Genomic DNA, 23,966 nt, shown 5'->3' with positions numbered 1-23,966 from the left:
CCTTTCCCAGGTTAGACCCAGGGTTCTCCCATAAAAATGGCGGCGGGGGGGGGGCAGGTTGTAGCTAACAGACTTGCACATCACCTTGTCCTGTGCCCCAGCCCAAGGTGTCCACCCAGAAGCATCTGGTATCATTCGACAAACATATTAAAACACAACTGGTCCTCACAGCTGGACCAGGGAATCGGGGGCGAAGTTGGGACAACAGCGAAATGAGTAGCAACAGCAACGACAGACATGAATGGTGACAAAGGCCGCTGTGATAAGTGCATAGCCTATCAGGGTGAACTCCACAGCGGTGCGAGTCTCGGGGTCTGAGAGCGAGGCTGGGTAGTGCCCTCGAGATGTTACTCCCAACCGGAAGCCGGCGATTTTCATCCCTTGCCGCCAGCAGTAGTAGATGCCCCGGTCACTCAGCCGGGTGAAGCGGATGTGGAGATGGTTGCCATGGTCAATGAAAACTCTCATGGATCTGTTGACACCTTTTAGGTACTGTGTGCGGTACAGGGGCTGACCGTCCTTGTCCCAGGCCACAGCATGTTCTGGCCTGGCCCCGGGACAGGAGATGATGAGGCCATGGCCTAGTCTCTGCTGATGGAATTGAATGGGCACCTGAGGCAGCCAGGGCCGGCTGCCCAGTTTGGCCACATAGTTGATGATTGCTAGCATGCCCTTCTGGATATGATTCTTCTTACAGGGCACTTGGCAGCTCTGAATCAGCATTTCAGGTGTGTGGTACTTGGTCTTGGTGTGCAGTTTCCTTGGCACAGCCCGAGAGCCACAGGACACTACATCAGGCATTGTCTTGAGATAGCGAGGGGAGAGGCCAGGGTTCTGCAGGTAGCAGAGTCCAAAGCGCCACTGTTCCCCATGCACCCCACAGCGGTCACAGGGCGTCCACTCCCAGAAGGTTGTAAAGACATGGAGATCCCCATGGTACTCATCTGACAATGGCTCCTGGCCCTTGTCCTTGAAGGTGGCCACTATTCCCTTATTGCTTTGGATGTCCACATCATAGGCATAAAAATAGTCCCCCTTGCGGGTACCACAGAAATACAGGCCCGTGTCCTCTGGCTGGGCACGGAACACTAACAAGTTGAACATGCGGATGCTGAAGCGGGCCAGCATGCTGCTGCCGACTCGAACGTAAGCCGCCTCTGTAAGCAGCCTCCCGTCGAAGTCTGTGAGCACTGTGGTGTGGCTGCTCCCCAGGTGCTTTTGGTAATACCAGACCACGGCCGAAACATCCTCGGGTTTGCAGTGACAGGGAAGCTCAAAGCTCATGTCAGCCAGGTAGGCAGCATTATCAAACATCAGGAAAGCAGGACAGGGTGTCCTCTGAAAAATGTTCTCCTTCTCCACAATTTCAAAGGCCTGGACATGGCCCCATGCCCACAGGAGCACAGTGATGTGGGCCAGCCTCATGCTTGTAAGGAGGAGGGCCTTGAGGGGGTTAGGGCAAATTGCCAAAGCCCTGTGGCATTTTAGAAATCATTGCTGAGAGGAGGCCACGGGATAAAGAAAGGTTCGACCAGCCAGGAAAAGAAGCAACAAACTGCAAAGGAGAGAGCCAAGTTCAAGGCAATTTATTCCCCAGCTGAATTACAAGATGCTGTTCTAACATGCCGGGACCGATCTCAAGGGAAAAGTCATTCTAGAACCTAGCACACTCTCACCTTTCTAGAACTTTGGCATTCACCCAAGAATGGGTCACAGGAAACTAGAATGAGCTGTGAGCACCCTCTGCCCTGTCTTCCCAAGAGAACATCTTTTCATCAATCTGAGAGATAAGAGAAACCTCTCTTGCACAGCTGGTCATCTGGGATGCTGGCCAGACCTGAGCCAATGGCTTTGGGATTTCCCAGGCTCAACCTGTGAAAGAATGAAGTCCCTGGGGAAGGGGGAGTTCTGCATCTCAAATGAAGGAGCCTTCGCTCACTGTTGATGAGCTGTTCATTCACTGACTCTGGGTTAGAAATATTCTGGTTAAGATCAGTGCTTATCTGTTATTAAAGGTCATCGAGTTTGCTCTCCCCCCCTCCCAAGAAGAGGCTCTATGTGGCTAGCATTTAGTTGTAAACACATCCACCTCTCAGAGTTTGTGGGCTAGGGGCATGACAGACTTTAGGCGTGGGTAGCAAAACACTCTTGGCCCTTGGCTATCGTGGGGGTCCACACAGATACAATTATGTGTTGGAGACAAGCCCACTACTTGAAAAGGGAAGTGGGTGTGGGTTTCTCACAACAGTTCTTTCAACAACTCTGCAGAAAGCCCAACATGCCTTTTCAGAGGACCTGGGCTTGATTTCAGCACCCAGGTGGCATCACACAACCATCTGTAACCATGCTGCCAAAGGCTCCAACAACCCCTTCTGACCTCCTCAGGCACTGGGCCCCCACATGGTGGTCATCCAGACATGTAGGCAAAACACTCACAGATAAATGAAAACAAGTTTTTTTCAACATGCTTTGTAAGACCCCTGGGAAGGCTGAGGGCAGCCAGCCTTATCAGTGGACCCCATACAGCCCCCTTAGCTCCTGTAGGAGCCCTTCCTCTCCCTGTAGCACCATAGGTGGCTGTTCCATGCTGAGCCCCTCCTGCGTGGGTCCGGCGGCGCCCATGGCCTGCAGCTTCTGAAACAAGTGCTGGCAGCTCTCCCGCTCTGCATGGCTCAGCAGGCTCAGGTTCAAGGTGAACCGCCCGGTGTTAGCCAGGCTGTGCAGAATCCCCAGTACTGCCTCCCGGTCATCAAGCCTCACGTGCTCAGCCAGTGCCACCAGCAGCTCCCCAAGAAGTCCAAAGCCCACATCCGTCTGGAAGAGGTGGCCCAGCCTGGGACCCCCGAGCTGAAGCAGGGCTTGGTAGCGCTCTGGTCCACTTCTTAAGTGTCGCCGCCAATCACGGTAAAACTCTGAAGAGGTCGTGGGCTGGAAGGGTGACTTCTCCTGCGTTTCAAAGGGAAACAGGTCAAGAGCTCAGCCTGCTACTGTGCAGCTGTGATGGGGAGGGGAGTTATGAGTTTTCATCTTAGCTCTGCAATTGTTCTCTGAGCTCAGGGAAGGCTGGTCTCTGAGGCCTCATTTTCAGAGGAGGGAGCAGAGGAGGGAGGAGGGAGAAGAAAGGAGGGAAGAGGGAGGACAGGCCAAAAGAATCCAGGCTCTGATTTGAAGGTCTCCTTCGTACTGGGGTCTTCCTCCTGAGAAAGCAAGCATAGCTCTTGGCCTTTTAGAGTGAGCCAGAGAAAAGTGGAGGAGTTTGCTACAAATCTCCAGAAGAGAAAAAGAAATAAGTGTCAAGGATCTGACAGGCTGGGTCCCTCTCAGCCTGTTGCCTGAGAATATTGCCACAGGAGCACAATACTATCTACCACCTGACCTGAGAAGGAACCTCAGAGGACTGCTGAGTCCAATTCAACTCAGTCCAACCATCTGACTGCCATTCTGGAACCGGAGGGAAAAGCCTGCTTCTGTTGGCTTCTGAGACATAAAGTGGCGGTATGTGTTGTAAGAAGAACGGAGTCATAGCTTAAGCACAGAGAACTCCTGCCGGGCTAAGAAGCTGGCCTGCACCTACCTGGGGTATTTCAGTGGCCACATCTTGAAAAGTCCTTTCCTGAGTAGTGTGACAGTTCCAGGGCGCAATTCTCTTTCCTCCCATCTTGTCCTTCTGTTCTAGAGGTTTCAGGTGTGACGCAAGGACAATACCTCTGGGTCAACGACAGAGACCAGAGACGGGAGAATGAATTTAATGACCCTCTGAGTGTGCGGCAGCCGCTTGGTGAGACTTGACGAATAACCGGGCAACTACTACCTCTACAACGACAGTAGCATGGCTGGCTGATCGTACTCCCGCACTCCCAATGGACTACATACTGTGCTTAGGTACAACAACTCAGCCCTAACTCGAGCACCTATAACAACCATTTCTCTTTCACAGATAGACTTGAGTCTCAGACAGGTTACAGAGCTTGGGTAAGATCACCAAGTAGTAGACGGTGGGGCACGACAGAAGCCCAGAATGCTCTGCACCTACACTGCCTGCTTTTAACTTGGGTAGCCCATCACGACAGAAGGGCCTGAGAAAAACAGCCGCAAGCCAACCTGAAGTCCTCATAGGAAGGCACCCTTTGTTCAACTGCTCGCAGCTTGGCATCATTCTCCCTTTTGTACTTCTCATCAGCAGCAAGTGCGGCCTGCAGCTCTTTCTCCAAAGCCTTGAAGTTGATCACATCATTCTTTTCCATGGCTAAGTCCTGGGAAGGCAAGAAGTGCATCTCAGCAGAGGTTCAGTATCAGGGTAGAGATGATGCCTTGGGGTGCTTTGCCAGAATGTGAAATGACCCAAAGCAACCCGATATTTATCCCTGAGTGGTACAAATCTATAGTCTCCCCCCTTTACAGATGAAATGGGATTGCATGATGAAGACGTTTATGAGGATTCTCACTGAAAGCTGAACAGAAAGCTTCCGGCTGGAAGTCTTATTTTGTTCTCTGCTTCTAACAACACGTGAGACCTAAGGGCTAGCTTAGAAGTTTGTCTAGTCAGTGTCAAACCGTGGATTTGATGCCTAGCAAAACACGAAACAATTTTTGTACTTCAGCTGAAGAGGCATTTGGAGCTCAGAATTCTGACCCTTCATTCTTCCACATAGGATTTCTCTACAGCAGGTTATTGCCATAAAGGAACACACCACACACACACACACACACACAGACTCTTATTAGCTGCTCGAGCTCAAGAACAAAATTTCACACTTCACTAAATGTTTTTAATGGAAGAAAAGAAATATTTTCACCTAAACCAAAAGTGACTAAGCAGGTCGAGGAAGGAGAAGCGGTAGAAAGGAAAAGCTCAGTGGCCTCCATCTCCAAATCCACAGGTTGTGTGTGGAGGATGGCATCATCTACCATCCTCCCCCTGAAGTTCTGCTCCTCCGTATGACCCTAATGGGCTCTTTTCACAGGAATCTGTGTGTTCCCGTCTGGGCTCTGACATTTACTTAGGACACCTCTTTCCACCTCAGAATCCCGGTGAGCCGGAGTTAGACACTCATCACCAGCTCTAGGGCAGGAAATAAGGTGGTCCGCGAGCAACCATCCCCGAGCCCAACGAGGGGAAGTGGAACGCCAAGAAGTGGACCAACAACTGAACTCCAGTGTCTCAGATCCTGTGCAATATTTTGGGGTGAGGTCTCGCTATGGAGTCCAGGTTGTTCTCTCCAAAACTTTCGAGTTTATAATCTTTCCTCTAGGCTCAGCCTAGAGCAGCGGAGACTACAAACACCCGGCACCCGCCCACCCCCTCGTCGAGTTCCAAGCCTTTCCCAGTTATAGAATTACTAGAGCAATCCCCTTTTCTCTGTCCCTAGACCCTCACCCCGTAGGTCTTGGACCCCTTGCTTTCTTGCAGGGAAGCCCCGGACCTGTTAGAACACCTCAGGGCACCGCCCTCCCAACAGCGGTCGTTGCCTAGCAACGGCTCCACTAGCCTGCCCACGTGACCGGCCCGAAGGTCCCCTCCCACCGCCTTCAGGTTGTCCCAAGGCGCCTGATCTGATTCGTGAATCCTCCGGCCACGCTTTTCTCTGAAGCAGTTCGCGCTGCGTTTCCGGGGACGACTCGGCCTTCCCTGTCTCCGTCTCCGAGGCCAGCGTTCCTCGAACCCGTTCTTCAGGCAGAGGGCTGTCCTCCGAGGCGAGGCACTCAGCGTCGCGCTCGGGGTCCTTCCTGGCGACCGGCGCCGGCGTTACGTCGGCGTGCGGCGGAAGCGCGGGCTCAGGCGGCGGACCGGCGGCGCTCGGCCGAGCAGGCGGCGGGTGAGCTGGCCGGGAAGGGTGCCCCGGGGCTTGGGAAAGGAGAGAGACACGAGCTCGGGAAGAGGCGATTTATATAGTGTTTATCTCTTTCGCCTGGCGCACGCGTGAGTTGAAGCCTGGGGTGGGAAAAGGAATGAAAGACACCGGCCCCCCCCACACGCACACACCGAGGTTTCCGGGGTTTCCTCGATGCCCCGCGTGGTTAAATTTCCGTCCCTGAGTGGAGGTGGCGCTCTCATGGCCCAGACCCTTGCCACTCCCCCTTCTATCGGTGCCGGCTTTCACTGCCAAGTTGTCTCAAACTGTTTGGCATTGTAGCTGCCTGTGGCGGCTAATGCCCAATTCTCCCGCTCTGGAGAGAGAGGCAGAAAGGTTGCAACAGGTTCAAGGCCAGCTTAGGCTAAACTTTGAGTCTGGTTCAGAGAGCCAAAACAAAAAAGATTCTGCATTCCTTTGAGAATCTCTGTTGTAGCGGGAGGATGCAGGATTAGGTTTTAAAGATTAGCTTTGCTTAACTAAGCATGTCATTAATTCACACACACACACACCAAAAAAAAGAAAAAAAAACAAACAAACAAACAAACAACAAAACTTATTGAGGACCTATTTTGTGCCAGACACTGGTTTTCTTTTTGCTCTGATTTTATGATTAACATTTATAAGTTGCAGATATACACACCTTTCCCCCCTGAGTCTTATTCAAGCATAGCCTTTGTGTACTTAGGCTGGTAGAGTGTGGGGCCCAGGATTTGAACCTAAGCACACTGACTAAGAAATGAGTGTAAGGGGGCGTGGTAAGTGTATATATGGAGGGACTTTTTAGAGTGACAAATAGGTGACGTTAAAGGAGAGACGAGTTAAATGAATTTAAAAAAGGTATAAATAGCCAAAGCACAATGGGAGTCACAAGTGCGGTGGCCCTGAGGCAGACGTGATCTTGGCTTGTTCAGTAAACAACTTTCTGTAAAAGTTTGTGTCGTCGCTAGATGGGGGTCTTGGGAGAATGAAATGGGCGTAAATGTAGCAGCTTCTTAGACATAGAAACAGTAAGTGTGTGAGAGTGGCTTTAATTAGCAGTGATTAGCGCTCTAATTTTGTGTCTTATCCACAGTCAGTGCTCAGTAGGTCTCGTTGAGGTATTCAGTCTATTGCAAGAAATGCCAAGTTTTTTAAATTAAACATTCCATTCAATTAGCATTATTAAGTTTCTGTTTGTGCAAGGTGCTGTCCTCATACTCAGAGATGGTCACATTTTATGCTGACGGATATTGTTTGTTTGTTTGTGATTTTTTTGTTGTTGGTTTTTTTTGTTGTTTTTTGAGACAGGGTCTCATATATCTCAGGGTGGCCTCTAGGTCACTATGAAGGATTATAGGTGTAAGGCCCCATGCCCAGCGAATCATAGTTTGTGTGTCCCTGTGTGTGCATGTTTTTGTGTAGTGAGTGAGGGCTGTGGTATGCAGGTGGACATCAGAGAAAAACCTTCATGGTTTGGTCCTCATCTCTTGACGTGTTTTGAGATAGGGTGTCTTTATCACTGCCAATACATGGCTAGCTGGCCCTTGAGCTTCAGAAAAATCTCTGCCTCCCATATCGTGTAGGCCTTCTAGGATTATAGACACTCCTGCTACTGCATTTGGCTTTGTGTGTGGGTTTTCAGGATTGAACTCAGGTCATCAGGTTTGCACAGCAAAGGCTTTTACCGATTGAGCCATCTCCTCCACACCTTCATAAGTTTTTAGGCCATGATCATTCACTTTATTTTCTACTTGAAAAAAATACATATAAGGGGCTAGTAACTACTGTGAGTTACATCATTGTTAGAGATGAGGTTAAGTTATGATGGATCAAGGCTTTAACCCCAGAGGCCTGATGCCTCTTCAGTGCTCTAGTTTTTGTTGCTTGCAAATGTAGAGTGGTTGGTGAGACTAATAAATGGTTAACTAGCATTTAGGACAGAAAATACTGACAGAAGCGCAAAATGTTAGAGCATCACAGAAAAATGAGAAATTGAAGGTCTAGAAAGGTGGAATTTAAACTAAAAGCATTTCAGTAATTGAAGTGGGAAAAAATCTACAGTTCTTAGATAGGGAAAAAGAGTTATTTTATAATGAAAAGCCCGTCAGCTGCCACCATGTCTGTGGGATCAAGGTTAGCATCATCAATAAGGACAAGTTGTAACTGTGTACCAAAACCAACAGAGCATCCCTATTAGAATGTGTAGCTAGTCAAATGCAATGAAGGGATTTGAATGTCTACAAAGTCATTGGTTTGTAATCTTCATTGTGAAGTCATGAAAGTCAAGACTAAAAAAACATTCTCGATTAAAAGAGTAACGACTCCTTTGGGCAAGGGTACCATCCTGGTTTGTCTCCTTGGCTGTGTAGCTCATCACTGCAACAGTTTGTCAAATTTGGTGGGGCCTGTGCAGTAGGTAGAACAACTGCCAGTGTTAATTTTTTTTTTTTAATTTTGATGATTGTATTGTGATATTTTGAAAATGTTAATATTAAAAAGAAGAAGTGAGATGCTGGAGAGATGGCTGAGCATTTAAGAGCACCAGCTAGGTAGTCATGAAGACTGGGGGTAGGATCCTAGCACCCACGTGACAATCTTCATGTTCCCCAAAGGATCCAGTGTTGTCTTCTGATACATGTGCATACTGCTGCACCTAGACACACACACATATATATATATAAATTTAATTGATTAAATAAATTTTGAGAAGGGGAGGTAGGCTAGGCGGAGGATCTAGAATTCAAGGCCAGCTTGGGTAACAGTGAGAACCTGTCTTTAAAATTAAAAATAAAGCCAGGTGGGACTGGAGCCCTGGCTGCTCTTTCAAAGGATACAGGTTCTATTATCATCATCCACATGTTAGCTTACAACTGTCTGGAATTCCAATTCCAGAGGATTTGGTTTGTGTGGGTATCATGTGCCTATGAACATGGTACACAGATACACATACAAGCAAGACACCCATACACAGAAAAAAATGTACATAAGTAAAATAAAGCCAGGTATGGACATGTGTCTGTATTTCCAGCATTTAGCAAGCTAAGGCAGGAGGATTGGGAGTTCAAGGGCAATGTGTGTTGCCTAGAGTTTGAGGCCAGCTTGGGCAACAAAGAGGTCCTGTTCCTAAATAAATTAAAGGGTGGAGGTTGTAAATAGAATGAGCAGAGCAGGGAAGTGGAGAAAGTTCTCGACTGGGGACAGATTATTCGGTAGTTGGTCAGTCACCAGTTACCGCTTGAAGGGAAGGGAAGGTGGTGAAAGGCGACGACGGGTGTGGCACAGTTGTGATGCAGGCTTTCATTACCTGCCAGACCCTAACTTTTCTCTTCTTGAATTTTAGCATCATGGATACTGACTTATATGATGAATTTGGGAATTATATTGGACCAGAGCTTGATTCTGATGAAGATGATGATGAGCTGGGAAGAGAGACAAAAGATCTCGATGAGGTATAGCAAATACTGTTTTCTTTATTCCTCTCCTTTTAAAAAACAGTGTTCCCATAATAACCAGCATGTATCTCTAATACTGCCTTTTTTTTTTTTTTTTTTTTTTTTTTCCCCAAGACAGGCACACAGATAGTGTGCCCTGGCAGTCCTGGAACTCACTCTGTAGACCACGCTGGTTAAAAGCATGTGCCACCACCACCTGGGCAATGTTGCCTTTTTTTATAGCATGACTTTTATTGGGATCTTATATTGGGCCCTAAGAGTTCAAAAGGGGATATAAGGGAGTTTGGTTCATGAGGTGGGTTTATAACCTGAGCTCTAGTAATGGTTCTGTAATTGCTCTGAGTTCCTGGCAGTATCTTTTGACAGTCATGAGGAATCCCAGAATGGGAGTCAGCTGTATCAATGCTCAGATTTTAAAAGAGGTATACAAAAAGGGGATGCAGATTCCTACTACTTCAGTTTAGGAGTAGGAGATGAAGTACGGAATGGTTTGAGACTTGCCAAAGGCACTTTATTATGAAGCCAGGAGTGCATGTAACACTAGCACTTAGAAACAGAGGCAGGAAATAAGGAGTTCAAAGTCAGCCTCAGTTTTATGAGTTTGAAGAAAGTGTGAACTAAATGATCCTGTCTCAAAAAAAAAAAAAAAAGCTCTGTAGAATTAGTAAAATAATTTTTTTTTAAGGAGGAGGTACTATTTTATGTTTCTTATTCCAAATGCCTGACAAAAACCAACTAAAGGCGGAAGGATTTGTGGCTCTTGATCTGAAGGACTACATCGCTCATAGAGCAGCTGGCTCAGTGGCAACTACTAAGTCATATCTCAGGGTTCCAGGAATCAGAGGGGCAGAAAGCAGAGCCACACTGTAAGCCTCAAGGCTCCATCTTTCCAAAAGTTCCACAACAGCCTTAAACAATATTATCAACTGGGGACAAGTGTTCAAACATGGGCAAGTGAGAAGCATTTTGCAGTCAAATAGCAACAGGCACCCAAAATGGCTTTCATGTTTTAACATTAGTCAGAACATGATGAGTAAAAGAGTTAATGAAAGTAGGATCTCCTTGGGAAGAAAGATTTCAGTGGGAATGAGAGGGGGATGACTTCATCATATAATTGTATAAAACTGTCAAACAATGAAAAACAGCTTCTTAGCAGTAGATTAGTTTGGATTAGCAAGGAGGTATGAATTCATGGTACAGCAGAAAATGGGAACAGAGTTCTGGCTACCATTGGTCTCCATAAAGGACAATGTTGCTCAAGCTAGAAAAAAATAAGCACTAGAAAAAAAGTTGAAGCTGCTTGTTGAAAGGAGAATAGCTTTCCATCTTGAGTGTGTCCATGTCTGCAGGTCCAGGGTGAATCGCACCCTGGTGCAGTGTTAGGGAGATCTTGAAGAGGTAAGCTGAGAGCCACTGTGGGTATACTTCAGTGTAGAGCACTTCCCAGTGTGTACAGGCCCCTGGAGTCAACCCCACACTGCCAAGATGGAGGGTGGAGAGGAGAGGCCATAAAACAACAACAAAAAGAATTAAGTAGTGCATCTTAAAATGGAATTAGAGCTGGGCGGTGGTGGCACATCCCGTTAATCCTAGCACTTGGGAAACAGGCAGTCAGATCTCTGTGAGTTCAGCCTGGTCTGCAGAATGAGTTCCAGGATAGCCAAGGCTACATGGAAAAACCCTGTCTTGAAAAAAAGAATTCTTATGTGCTTTGGTGTTTTGCTACACGGAGAAAATCCTGTCACTGCCCCTTCCCACCCCCCCCCACCCCCCCCCCCCCAAAAAAAAAAAAAAGAAAGCTATTTGGAGCTCTAATGCATAAAAGTTTGTAAGAAGGGTGCTCATTCTGGAGGGAAGGATTCCACAGATAGCAGGTAACAGGCAAACCATGTTTTCAGGTCACCAAAGTCTAGTCCTTAGAGGACAGCTGTGGGGTGACACAGAGGATGAGGGGCCAGGTTGTTGAAGGCCTTGAACAGAAAATTGAGAGTAAGAGCCAGATGAGGTGCTGCATGCTTTTAATTTCAGCAGAGGCCAAGGCAGGCAGAAAAAGAAAACAGCAAGGGTGACATGGTCAAAGCCAAATGCTGGAGTTCTTCCTTCAGGTGAAAGGAGGGTTGGAGGCCTGACAAGCGCCATGGCTTCTTCACAGTGCTACCATCAGTGTGGGCCTGGTCCACTGTGTGAATATGAGGGAGAAAGGGAAGGATGAAACTGAGGTATGTAGAGGAATGCTGTTTGCAGACAAAGGGGAATGCTAAAAGGATGCATATTGGCTTTATTTTTGGCCTGTCTGAGCTACTGCATGATGCTCCGGTGGAGATGGTTGGAGGACTCGGGAGTTGTTGCGTAAAAGCCCACAATTACATTCCCAGTGCATTCACTGTATGGGACGGAAGACCGGCTTGGTAGCTATTTTGGAGCCACATCAGCTGAAAAAGCTGATGTCATCTCAGGCCGCTTTAATACAAGTAGAACATGCAGATGGCAGGAGGTAGCCAGGCAGCCCACCACTGTAGGTATTTGCATTCTTTTTTAAAAAACAGGTTGGCATTTTAGAATTGTGTGAAGGAAAACACGCCCACCACTGAATCCACTCACCTCACTGCATATGCCTTCAGCTTTGTTCTTGTGGGTGAATTGTTTTTCAGTCAACTAAATCCCATCTCCTTTCCCTTCTCACCACTCCAGACCGTCGCACAGCACTTCTCCACTCCCTTTCCTGCTCCACCAGTTTTCCCTCACTAGTGGGTCATCCCAGTCTGTGTACAAACTTGTTGCTTTCCCTTAAAACCTTCTGGCGTGGAAGTGCATACCTTTGATCCCAGAACTCAGGAGGCAGAGGCCTGGGATCTCTGATTTGAGGCCAGCCTGGTCTACATGGTGAGTTCCAGGACAGCCAAAGCTACATAGCAGTAAAAAAAGAGAGAGAGAGAGAAAGAAAAGAAGACCAAAAAAACCTTGCTAGTTCCACCCCAGCCTTCTTTGGCTCCGTTCCCCTATTCGATTACCTCCCTGTTTAAATGTCTGCCTCAAAAAAGTTGAAGCTGTTTCCGTGTCTCCCATTTGCTTTCAAACCCACTCCTGTCCTACTCCTTGGACACTGCTCTTCTCAAAGTCACCAGTGGCCTTGGCCTACGAGCCTCAGGATCACCTGACCTGACTTCAACATACAGTGTAACCAGATTTTTGGCTACTTTATTGGGTTCTTTTTCCTACCACCCTTCTCCACCCCAGTCCCTCCCCAACCCGCCAACACTAGGTAGGAGAGAGAGAACGATAGAGGGGAAAGGGCCAGTGCTCTGTTTAGACTACTTCCTGATGGTTAGGGTCATCACGGTCTTTGAGGCAGGTTTGATCTTCGTTGTCAGATTATTTCCAACCAGCAACAATAACAAAGAACAAACAGCAGCAGGAGCAGGAGCGACAGGGGTAGAAGCAGTAGTCACTACCACAGGCCCTTTCAGGGCTCTCATATATGCGCTCTTACGTGTCTTCAGAATTCCAGATGTAAACTATCTTCAGCTGGCAAAATCATGTAATACCAGAACGTGAGACAAATTATAGTCTGCTGCTGTGGACACTGATCGAAGCAGCCCCATATCCCACACCTGGGGTTAAAACAACATATTTCCAATATAACTGTTTTAAAAATAATTTATTTAAGTTTATTTTATGTGTATTGGTGTTTTGCCTGCATGTATGTCTGTGTGAGGGTGTCAGATTTTGAAATGACAGACAGTTGTGAGCTGCTATGTGGGTGTTGAGCTGATCATTCTTTCGTGTCTTCCCTTGTTCTCCATAAAGGCCCCTCGCTTTCACTGTCATGACCATTCCTTCTTAGTCTTCACTGCTGCCTTCTCATCCCTCAGGTCTCCTGACACCAGAGAGCCTACAGTTCTATCTTTACACCTCTCCTCCACCCCACACACTGCACTTATTGTCATATCCAGTCTGTCAGGTGACTTCTATGTCCAGAAGACTCCTGGGTTTCTGTCTTCAAAGACTTTTCTCTTGAGCCTCAGCTTTACATGTCTTGCATCTGGCTTGGCATCTCCCCTTGATGCCTAATGGAGGGTCTCAGATGTAGCATATCTGCCAGCCTCTGAGTCCCTTCCCATACTGCTCTTAAATTCTTCCTCATCCCTGTGAAAACAGTGCCTTGCTCCAGTTGCTCATGTCAGAGGCCTCCTCTCCCTCTCCTTAAACATACCTTCATTTATTAGAAAACACTCTTACAAAATATTTTTCGGCTTCAACCTCTTCTCAGCACCCTCCCAGCTGCCACAGTGCAAGTCACCGTCTCCTTCCTAGATTACTGCAGTAGGCGCCTGACCAGCTCCCCTCAGGATGCTCTCAAGACGGGAAACATACAGTGCTGAGGTTTGCTCCCAGGCACTGAGCTATAACTGCTGCTGATTGCCCTAGTTGAAAACCACCATTCTAGAAAAAAGTAAAGTCAGGACCAAGGACAAGGCTCAGCTGCTGTACAAGCCTGAGGACACAAGCTCAGTCCCCAGTAACCATAAAAATGCCAGGTGTGGTAGTGTGCTCTGGGGGTCGTATTTCTTAAATAATCTGGAAGGTTCTCTGTAGTGAGAATTTTGTAGTTTTGGTTTCTTTAAAAAAAACAAAATAGTATAAGAATGTTTTCTTTTAATCCCAGGTGTTCGATGTGGGGCTGCTCAATTACAGCTGACTGTGATTTGCCTCCTGCTCTGGTGGGGGCGTGGTTTTCCCAGCTGCAGATAGTTTCTGTGATTGTGTGACGTTTGAAATTTTGGGAACTTTTCAGAGGGTACATAAATGCTAAGGCCCCAAGAGGAGGGTGGGTTGTTGGTTGCAGTTTGTTAAGCGGTTGTGTGCAAAGAAGAAACAAGAAAAAGGTGTAAAATATCCTGATGGAAAGACCAGACTTGCCTCCAAGGAGCTTGACACCCTAATTAGCAGGAAGTAGACTAACCACAACATCACCCCTGACTTCATTCAGGGATCTCTTTCCTTTCCTATCCTTTTTCTCTCATATCCAGTGTTAGGGATTGACAGGGGAGAAGGAAAGGGGTGAAGGAGGATGAAAGAAGAACCTTTCACAAAGTGGCAAGTGCTGGTTCTCCGTGGTTACCTCCCACGTGACTTCAGTTTCTTCTTTCTTTTTTTTTTTTTTTTTTTTTTTTTTTTTTCGAGACAGGATTTATCTACAGCCCTGGCTGTACTGGACTCACTTTGTAGACCAGGCTGCCCTTGAACTCAGAGAGCTGCCCACCTCTGCCTCCCAAGTGTTGGGATTACAGGCTTTCGGCACAGCCCCTGCTCCTGCCCTCTCCCCCCACCCCCGCTTCAGTTTACTCTTAATCCCATTGTTTCCTCTCCTCCTAAACAAGCTGGCTTCCTGGGCAACCTGAACAATCTCCTCGGGATCATGGCTCAAGTCTTTTCATTTGCTGTTTCAGCTAAGGAGACCGTTCTCCCCAACCCCATCCCAAGGCCCTTTTAGTTGATGAAGAACAGTGTTGCTCAGTTACGTATTACCAGAGGTTGGTGTGTAAGGATCTCATTTGGGACCAACTAATTTCTGAGCACTTGATTTAGTGGTTTTTATGATAGTCACAAAGTCATACAACCATTATCATCAGAACATTTTCATCATCCCAGGAAGGAACTCTCCACCTGCTAACCTTTGCCTTCCCTGAGCCTTACGTTCTTTCTCTTTGTATTTTCGTCTCTGAACATTTTTGTAAATGAGATGACACACCACACAGCCCTTTGTGCCTAGTTACTCTTACTTTATATCCTGTTGTAGAGTTCATCTGGGTTGTAGCATTATGCACACAGGTGTCATGTGTCTATCATTCCTTTTTATTGCCAAATATTGTTTTGTATAAAAGCATTGCATTTCATTTACCCATTCAGAAATTGATCTCCATTTGGGTTTCTAGCTTTGTTTTTGTTTTTGCAATTATGAATTATACTACCGAGAATAATTATTTAGAAGTCTTTGCATCTGTAATTTTGTGTGTTTGAGGTTTATTCTTGTACCAGCTAGTTTTATGTCAGCTTGACACAAGGTAGAGCCCTCTTAGAGGAGGAAACCTCCATTGAGAAAAATGCCCCATCAGATTGTTTTTTTTTTTTGGTAAACCTGTGGTGCATTTTCTTGACTGAATGGTGAGGGAGTGCCTAGCTCACTCTGGGTGATGCCACCCCTGGCTTGGTGGTCCTCGTTGCTATAAGAAGGCCGGGTAGTGTTGGCACACTCCTTTAATCCCAGCACTGGAGAGGCAAAGGCAGGCCGATCTCTTGAGTTCGAGGCCAGCCTGGTCTACATAGTGAGTTTCAGGACAGCCAAGGCTACACAGAGAAACCCTGTCTTGATGAGTCTCCCTCCCCTTCCCCAACTCCAAAAAAAATAAAAGAAATAAAGAAAGCAGGCTGAGCAAGCCAGTAAACAGTGGTGTTTTTTCAGCTCTTGCCTCCAGGTTTCTGCCCTGCCTTCCCTCAGTAATGAACTGTGATGCAGAAGTGTAAGCAGAAATAACCCTTCCTCCCCAATGGTCATAGTGTTTTATCACAGCAGTAGAACTCCTATCTCGGACAGTTTCTAGGACTAGAATTGCTTGGTTGTAGTTAATACTATGTTGAACATTTTGGAGACCTGCAGATCTTTCCAAAGCAGCGCCACATTTCCCACTTACGGCATGCGAGGCTTCTGATCTTCACATTCTCAACAGCACAGGTTATTGCCTTCACCAAGATCATTTTTCAAAACCAATTTTGTCAACCTAAGTGAAAATGTTAAGATAGGGGTTTGTTTCTAACTTCCACCTCTGACTTCTGATTTTTGCCCTTAGAGAAAGTGAAGTTTTTGCTTGTTTGTTTTTTCTTAGTTGGCCATGCTGTGATGAGCTATTTGTTTCCTTTAAATCAATCCACTGTGGCCAGTCATCCCAGTAAAAGCAGGACAAGTTTGATGCAGCAGAGCTGGCCATAGCCAAGGCTCCCAGTATTCCTTGAGTGGAGGCTCTCCCAGGAGCGGGGTCCCTCCTCACCACCACACAACTTAAAGGGAGACAGAAAGTCAGTTCTTACACAGAAGGTGGCAACTGGCTGTCAAGCAGGAAAAAGTACCCCTCTGTCCTCCCTCTCTCTTACCTTTAGATGGATGATGATGAGGACGAGGATGATGTGGGGGAGCATGATGATGACCACCCTGGGATGGAGGTAGTTCTGCATGAGGACAAGAAGTACTACCCCACAGCCGAGGAGGTTTACGGCCCCGAGGTGGAGACCATTGTTCAGGAGGAAGACACCCAGCCTCTCACAGGTATGGCTGGAGGGAACCTTGCCTAGCTCTCAGTGAGTCTCCAAAGTTCAGTAAATGAATTGGGCAATTTTTCTTTAATTTTCACTATTATTTCTGGATTAAGGTCCAGTTAACTTTGTCTTACTAGTCAGCAAAACTCTTAGCTTGTTAGTAAACAAAAAGAGTTTGTTCACTTTGGAGCTATAGTGATGGCTCAGCAGCTAAGAGCACTGGCTGCTCTTGCAGAGAACCCAGGCTTAATTCTGTGTATTCACATGGCAGCTCACAACCATCTGTAACTCTAGTTCCAGAGGATCCAGTGCCCTCCTCTGACTTCTGAAGGTACCAGGCATGAACATGGTATACAAACATACACAACAGCAAAATACCCATACATATGAAGTAAAGTTACTAAATATATACATGTATTTTAAAGGGTGTTAATGCTTTGTCTACTCCTTGATGCTTAAAGACTGCTAAGTTCTCTCTTTGCTCTGATGTTTTCCTGTGCAAACTCCAGCCTTTCTCAAAGTCCTTGTGGTGCTCACTGTTTGCATTTTAATAGTAGTTGAGGAGAGTGGTTCTGCTGTAAAGTGTACAGAGTTGGTTCTTTTGGGTCCCCACATTCCACCAATAAGCTTTGTGCCCTCAGTGCACAGTTCAAGTCCCTTTTCTGTCTCATGCTGAAATAGCCTTCCCCAACTTTCTCACCCTGAGTGATGGATCCTTGAGAATAAAATAAATTGGTGTTATATATCATGTACTCTAAAGCCCAATCCAATGGAATGGAGCTCTGAATTTTTGTTTTATACCTACCTACATGTCACTGCTTTTCCTTTTTTCTCCCAGAGCCCATTATAAAGCCAGTGAAAACCAAGAAATTCACGCTGATGGAGCAGACATTACCTGTCACGGTGTATGAGATGGAGTAAGTTACAAGTCCTCTTGGTTCTCTGAAGAAATAGTGCGGGCATCTTTCTTAAAGGCAGGAAAGAGTGGTTTGTGAGTGAAAGAGCCAGAGAATTATGACAGCGGTTCTTTATGGTCTGCCAGAATTATGGCTGCTGCGATATTTTAAGTTCAACTTTCTCTCCCAGATGTCAGCTTTCCTGTTCCTTCATCCTGGCACCACCTCTAACCCAGGGTAGTCCTGGAAGCCAGTCTTTGAGACAGATGGGGTGTTATAATTATCAGTGCTGAGATCAGTGTTCGGAGCTGTGATCAGCAGCTGAGAAAATGGCTCCAGGAAGCTCCTGCTGATAGTTTTTGTTTTTGTCTATGTCTGTCTGTCTCTTTTTCCCTTTTGGTGGTGGGGTAGGTTTTGTTTGTTTGTTGGGTTTTGTTTTTGTTACCGATGTTTTTGGAGACGGGGTCTTATCTGTGTAGCCTTGACCATCCTGGAACTTGCTCTGTAGACCAGGCTGGCCTCAAATTCAGAGATCTGCCTGCCTCTGCTTCCTGAAGCTGGGATTAAAGGCACGTGCCACCACAGCCCAGCCTGAGTTTTTGGTTTTTTGTTTTGTTTTTTAAGACAAAAATTCATTAGGTAGCCAAGGGTGACATTAAAGTCCTACTCCCTCTGCCCCCACCTACTAGGTTTTGAAATTAAGAGCCTTTACCACTATGCCCAAGTGTTTTTTGCATCCTCCTTGCCCCTTCCCTGTCCCAGGTCTCATACATCCCAAGCTGGTCTTGATCCTGCTGCCTCCACCACCTAAGCACCAGATTGTATGTGATCTGCCACGCCTGCCTTTTCTTCATTTAACCATTCATTTTTTCCAATCATTCTACTGTTGAAATTTATATAAGGGTAGGCCTGATGGCCCGGTGGGAAGACAGGGGACAGCCTGAGTTTGTTTCCTGAGAACCAGATGGCAGGAGAGAACCAGCTCCAAAAGCTGTCCTCCAGTGCTGAAAAGCATTGGTCTTGTGCCCTTCATTTCCAGGTTGTGTTTTCTTGTGGGCACCCCAGCCAGGGCTAGTGGATGCAGATCCTCTGCCTCCGAGTGTTCTGCAGGTGGACTGAAACTTGTCCCTGGCTGAAAATAGCTGGCACACCTTTGCACCACCCCACTAGGGGAGCTTTTGTCATAGGTTACTTTTCTCTTTGCCTTTTTTCCTTCCAGTTTCTTAGCAGATCTGATGGACAACTCAGAGCTCATCCGAAACGTGACCCTTTGTGGCCATCTCCACCACGGCAAGGTGAGAGACTGTTCTGCTTCCTGGAGCAGAATTTCTTTGTACCTGCTCATCTTCTAAGCCCTAAGGGTCACAGGGATGGGGGCTTTAAGTCCTAAGGATGGGTAGGTGGTTGGGAGACAAGAAGACAATACTCCACACATGTCTTATAGAACTGTTGTGAAATTCCAGCATTTCTGGAGCCAGTTCCTAAAGCACTTACATGCCTGAGCCATGTGTTTACATCTGGACAGAGAAAGAAAAATTGAGCCTTACTCTGATTTTTATAACTTTATTTCTTTAGGGAGGGCTTTCCAAGAAAGATTTCATCTTTCATTGAAAAATAATCTTGTGGCTTCTGTGTTAATCCTTTGCTGTCCCATAATCCTCTTTGTTTTTCTTTTCCTTCCTTCATGCCTGAATTACATAGTGCATTGGGAGCCTGGGGAGAAAGGCTCAGCTTTTCCTCCACAATTGGCAGGTCTTACCCATCTCTTCTCTTTCAGACATGTTTTGTAGATTGTTTAATAGAGCAGACGCATCCGGAAATCAGAAAGCGCTATGACCAAGATGTAAGTAGAACATGGGCTGAACTGTTCAGAATGGAGAGGGGCGTTCCTTCCTTCCCGTTCTTCACTCTGCAGATATAAACAGTGCTACTTCAGACACCACAGCACACACAGTGCTGCTGGGCGATTGTAGTCTGTTAATAGGTATGAGCAGGTCATTTCAGCTTTCTCGGGAGCATGGAGAATATTAACCTGCTGTATTTTTAGGTGATCTGTTCTGCATTTGGGATCCCTCCTCAGGATGTATCCTGACTTTTATAGTCTCTTCTTTGCTGTCATTTTATTAATAGCCTGCTCTATAAATAACATACAATTGGACCTTGTTGTTTTCACAGTAAATTTAAATGCCTGTGAACAAGGCCAACTGTGGCATCAAATCTCAGTGCAATAAATGTTCAGACTCTGCCAGATTGACTGTTTTGACATGTGAGACTTGAAGGCCGGCACGTGTCTCCCGTTACCACTCTTAAGATCCAGTGCAATATACACAGCCCAGCTCTCCAGCCACACATCGTCTTTAGTGACCACTCCCCCTCCCCCTCCCCCTCCTCCTCCCCTGCATGCACCCACACACACAGGAACATTTTCCACCTGGAAGGGCACTGATCTCCTTGTCCGGAATTGCTGTGGGGACACCCCGCTGTCTTTAGCCTAGTTTCCTCCTGAGGGAAGCCCTTGAGTTGGGAGGGGGTGAGGGAAGGTGATTGACGGTGTGCATGTGGGGGAGAAGTCTGAATTCAGGTGGTAACGTCACTAAATGTTTTTCAGCTATGCTATACTGACATCCTCTTCACAGAGCAAGAGGTAAGTGTGTCTTGGGAAATTAGATTTTGCCCACAGAGACCCACCAGCCAGTTTTGTAGAGAATGTGGTGAGGTCATTACCCTAGTACTCCCTGCCCTACAATTCTCTCCTGCTGCTCTCAGTCATCTCATAATGACAACTGGGAAGGCAAGCTGGAGCATGGGCGGGGAGCCTTCAGTCCTTGAGTACCTTTAATTTTGCCTAATAAGGCAAATACTGAGAGGTGATGTTCAACTTTGTAAAAGTTGACATGATCTTTACAGCAGCCGGACAATCCCTAAGATGTCTTCTGTGAGACCATCTCCTTTCAGGAGGGGCTTCTCTGCGAAGGCTTGTGGGTCCATTGTGCTGCTTTTATCTTTCTGTCTGATCTTCCTTCCCCATCACCTCTTCTCTTTCTCTCTCCTTTATCTGCCCTTTTTTCCCCTAAAGAACTACATGGAAAGCTCTCATACATAAACACACAGGCTTAACTAAAGGACTTCAGTGCAGTGTTTACAGGATAAGCCACCATAACAACATGGTTACTGGGTTTTGAGGTTTTTTTGTTTTGTTTTTTGTTTATTTTTTTCCAGACATGGTTTCTCTGTGTAGCCCTGGCTGTCCTGAACATATTTTGTAGACCAGGCTGGCCTCGAACTCACAGAGAGCCACCTGCCTCTGCCTCCCTGAGTGCTGGGATTACAGGAGTGCACCACCGTGCCCAGCTTCATTGTTATTGTTTTTAAAGTTACTCATTTAAGTGTGGCAGGGTTTTGTTTTGGTTTTGGCTTTTTTAAATAGTTTCATGATGACCTCAAACTCAAGATCAGCTTGCCAAAGCCTCATTAGTGCTGGTGTAAAAGGCCTCTCTGGGGTTTGTCTGGGGTTTGGAAGTTCTTTTCCATTTTTCTTTTCTTTTCTTTTTTTTTTTTTTTTTTTTGCGGGGTGGTGGTGGTGGTCGTGTCTCTATGTAGTCCTGCCTATGGCTATCTTGGGATTTGCTATGTAGACAAGGCTGCCTTGTCTTCTGAGTGTGGGGATTAAAGATGCTCAGTGTGAGTGCCTGGCTTTTCCCAGCTTTTTAAATACTTATTTCCTATTAGAACTTTTAAATGTTTCTTTTCTTTAAAATAAAACCAAATAGTTTCTTCCTATTTATTCATTCATTCATTCATTCATTTGTTTATTTATTTATCTATCGAGACAAGGTTTCTCTTTGTAGCTTTGACTGTCCTTGAACTCAATTTATAGACCAGGCTGGCTTCAGACTCAAAAAGAGATCCCCCTGCCTCTGCCTCCCTAAGTGCTGGGATTACAGGTGTGCTCCACTTTGTCCAGCTGCTGCTGCTGCTGCTGCTGCTGCTGCTGCTGCTGCTGCTGCTGCTTCCTCTTTGAACTAATCCTCCTTCGAGACTGTTTAAGACATATCATCTTGCTGATGTACCAGGTAGACCTGGGTACTCACACTTGTAATCCCAGGTACTCAGAAGGCCCCATTAGAAGTTTAAAGCCAGCTGGGTGTAGTGGCACATGCTTTTAATCCTAGAACTGGGAGGCAGAGGCAGTTGGATAGATCTCTGTGAGTTCGAGGCTAGCCAGAGAGCCACATTGTAAGACCCTGTCTCAAAAAAAACAAAAAGAGAAGCCAGGCACAGTGTGGCACGCCAGTGATCCCAGCTCTCAGGAAGGCATAGGGAGGTGGACCTCTATGAGTTTGGTGCCAGCCTGGTTTATAAGGCAAGTCCAAGGACAGTCAAGGCTACACAGAGAAACCCTGTCTCCAAAACCCAATAAATCTAAATAGATAAATGAACAAAGAAACAAATAACTAAATACCTTGTTCAAGGCCTATCAAAGTGACAGGACGAGGATGAGGTCAGTCTGAACAACTGCATGAGACTGTCTCAAAATAAAAACTTGAGCTGACGATACTGCTCCACCAGCATGTGAGAGACCCCATGTTCAACCCCTAAGACTCTTTCTCCTTCAAAAAAAATTGTTTTGGAGGCTGGAGATAAAATTCTATAGTAGCATACACAAGGCTTTGGGCTTATTTCCTAAAAAAGTGTGTGTGGTGGTGGGGACCCTGGGAGTGGTAGCACAGGCCTTTAATCCCAGCACGCAGGAGGCAGAGGTAGATGGATGTCTGAATTTGGGATCACCCTGTTCTATAAAGCCAGTTCCAGGACAGCCAAAGCTACATAGAGAGACTGTCTTGAAAAACCAAAGAAAAAAAGAAAGGGTAGAGGTGTGTGTGTGTGCTCGTGTGTGTGTGCCTGTGTGTCTTTCATCTGCAAGGTGTAATCAATCAGCTAGCAGTTGACAAACCTTAAGAGCTGAGTGAATTCCTCTGGCAAGGGAGTAAGTCTTGACACTGTCTAAATTTCAGAGAGGTGTTGGCATCAAGAGCACTCCTGTGACAGTGGTGCTGCCAGATACCAAAGGGAAGTCTTATCTCTTCAACATCATGGACACACCAGGTGGGACAGCCGTGATCTACCCTCACTGCCTCGTTCTGTTTTCTGTTTGTGTTCTGTTTCCACAGCAGTACAGAGTGTTCTTGGTGTGTGTTCCCTTCACCTTCCTTGACTTTTGTTCTTCAAGGATTCCCTTTTCTTTGAGAAACTTGCAAGCACAGCCCCCTGGCCTTTGATCTCACTTACTTTCCTGTGGAATTTGAAATTTTAGTGGCCCTATGTGTTTATTAATTTCAGTTTATGTCAGGCCCCATGCCCTAGCCACTGATGAGATAAAGGAGAGTCAGACCCGAACCCACAAGTGGACAGAGATTGCTAGGATGCAGTGGGCCTTTGGTGCCAGCTCCTTCTTTTATGGAAAGGGCTGACTTGACACATAATTGTTTTATTTAACATCTGGGCAATTTGGGGTTTGGAGGATTTGCCTTCAATATGCTATCAGGTACTCAGTGCCTGATCCTCTCAAGGCCCTGCCCACCCCCTTCCTCCAGCTGTGCCTTGTCTGGGACCTGTTTCCTTGGAGCAGCTTGCTGTGCTGCCAATGCCTTCCCTTGCCATTTTCCCTGCCTCCAGACAGTTGGAGCTCTTGTAGAATTCTGTTGATTGATAGTTAAACTAAGCTGCTGTGTGGCTGTTTACCCTCTCTATGTGGAGACCTTCTTAATCCCAGAATGGGACTCTGATGGGAGAAATATATATACTGTGAGGTGCAGTGGGCAGGAAGAGAGATATTTGGGGTTTACAGACTTTACAGTCCTCCTCAGGTCACCCTACAAGTTAACTGCCTTATCCCACCACATGATGACTGGATATTTGCTTTTCAGGTCATGTGAATTTTTCTGATGAGGTCACAGCTGGGTTGCGCATCTCAGATGGAGTGGTCCTTTTCATTGATGCTGCTGAAGGGGTAAGTTAATCTAGGCTCTTGAAAGCCAGTCCCCTGTTAACACCACTACATCCCTCTGGGAGCCAGGGAACATGAAAGTCTGTGAGATTAAGCCTCAAGTTTTCTCTAAATTTAGGGAAGCAAGTGACGTTCAAAGTTAGACATTGTAGTTGGAAGTCTTTTATTTTTCTAAATAGAAAGATTGATTATGCCACAAACCTCATATGCCACTATTCTATGTCGTGTGACTAGTGAGGCACCAGCAGAGGGAGCCAGCGGTACCGTAAAAAATTCAGACTTAGTCAACCATTGTACAAGGAACTTGCTCTTGTCTGTTTATGATTTGTCTCTGTACCCAGGAACGTGCTGTCTCCTGTGTCCTCGCCCATGAATTGTAGAAAAGAATTTTCAAATTGTTTTCTTTCTTTCTTTCTTTCTTTCTTTCTTTCTTTCTTTCTTTCTTTCTTTCTTTCTTTCTTTCTTT

At 46.4% G+C, this 23,966-nt stretch overlaps 3 protein-coding genes across 5 annotated transcripts in view; 1 reads left to right on the top strand and 2 right to left on the bottom strand.

Moving 5' to 3' along the window:
• Nucleotides 1–165: 165 nt before the first annotated feature.
• Nucleotides 166–1,425, bottom strand: Fam187a (family with sequence similarity 187 member A). Its single transcript, XM_055619562.1, has one exon. The coding sequence runs from the start codon at nucleotides 1,423–1,425 to the stop codon at nucleotides 166–168; it is 1,260 nt and encodes a 419-aa protein (XP_055475537.1).
• Nucleotides 1,426–2,461: 1,036 nt separating this feature from the next.
• On the bottom strand, nucleotides 2,462–5,587 carry Ccdc103 (coiled-coil domain containing 103). 2 transcript variants are annotated; one of them, XM_055620267.1, is made up of 4 exons: nucleotides 5,378–5,587; nucleotides 4,102–4,253; nucleotides 3,575–3,707; nucleotides 2,462–2,946 (listed from the first exon to the last, which is right to left on the bottom strand). In XM_055620267.1, exons 2-4 carry the CDS (start codon nucleotides 4,242–4,244, stop codon nucleotides 2,509–2,511), a joined length of 714 nt encoding a protein of 237 aa, XP_055476242.1. In that variant the 5' UTR covers nucleotides 4,245–4,253; nucleotides 5,378–5,587; the 3' UTR covers nucleotides 2,462–2,508. The 2 variants fall into 2 exon arrangements, with proteins under 2 accessions (XP_055476242.1, XP_055476243.1); XM_055620268.1 differs by having other exon boundaries at nucleotides 5,424–5,587.
• A 178-nt stretch (nucleotides 5,588–5,765) lies between these two features.
• Nucleotides 5,766–23,966, top strand: part of Eftud2 (elongation factor Tu GTP binding domain containing 2) — a 41,717-nt gene continuing 23,516 nt past the window's right edge. Inside the window, exons 1-9 of one of the 2 annotated variants that reach the window (XM_055620162.1) lie at nucleotides 5,766–5,816; nucleotides 9,175–9,283; nucleotides 16,442–16,607; nucleotides 17,436–17,514; nucleotides 18,713–18,788; nucleotides 19,271–19,336; nucleotides 20,102–20,137; nucleotides 22,509–22,599; nucleotides 23,421–23,503. In XM_055620162.1, coding sequence (XP_055476137.1) covers nucleotides 9,179–9,283; nucleotides 16,442–16,607; nucleotides 17,436–17,514; nucleotides 18,713–18,788; nucleotides 19,271–19,336; nucleotides 20,102–20,137; nucleotides 22,509–22,599; nucleotides 23,421–23,503 — 702 coding nt within the window. In that variant the 5' untranslated portion in view covers nucleotides 5,766–5,816; nucleotides 9,175–9,178. Of the gene's footprint in view, nucleotides 5,817–5,854; nucleotides 5,921–9,174; nucleotides 9,284–16,441; nucleotides 16,608–17,435; nucleotides 17,515–18,712; nucleotides 18,789–19,270; nucleotides 19,337–20,101; nucleotides 20,138–22,508; nucleotides 22,600–23,420; nucleotides 23,504–23,966 lie in introns of those variants that run through there. The other variant, XM_055620161.1, reaches the window with a different exon arrangement.

Source organism: Psammomys obesus, unplaced genomic scaffold (genome assembly GCF_907164565.1).
Source record: "Psammomys obesus unplaced genomic scaffold, mPsaObe1.curated_primary_1811, whole genome shotgun sequence".
NCBI classification, from domain to species: Eukaryota; Metazoa; Chordata; class Mammalia; order Rodentia; family Muridae; genus Psammomys; species Psammomys obesus.
Note: the sequence above shows the minus strand (reverse complement) of the source record. Positions and strands in the feature narration are given on the sequence as shown.

Coding starts and splice junctions, on each gene's coding strand:
- Ccdc103 (XM_055620267.1), bottom strand. CDS start 4,244: ATGGAAAAGAATGATGTGATCAACTTCAAGGCTTTGGAGAAAGAGCTG. Junction 3,708..4,101: donor CCTTCCTATGAGGACTTCAG/GTTGGCTTGCGG, acceptor TCGTTGACCCAG/AGGTATTGTCCTTGCGTCAC. Junction 2,947..3,574: donor TGGCCACTGAAATACCCCAG/GTAGGTGCAGGC, acceptor TTTGAAACGCAG/GAGAAGTCACCCTTCCAGCC.
- Fam187a (XM_055619562.1), bottom strand. CDS start 1,425: ATGAGGCTGGCCCACATCACTGTGCTCCTGTGGGCATGGGGCCATGTC.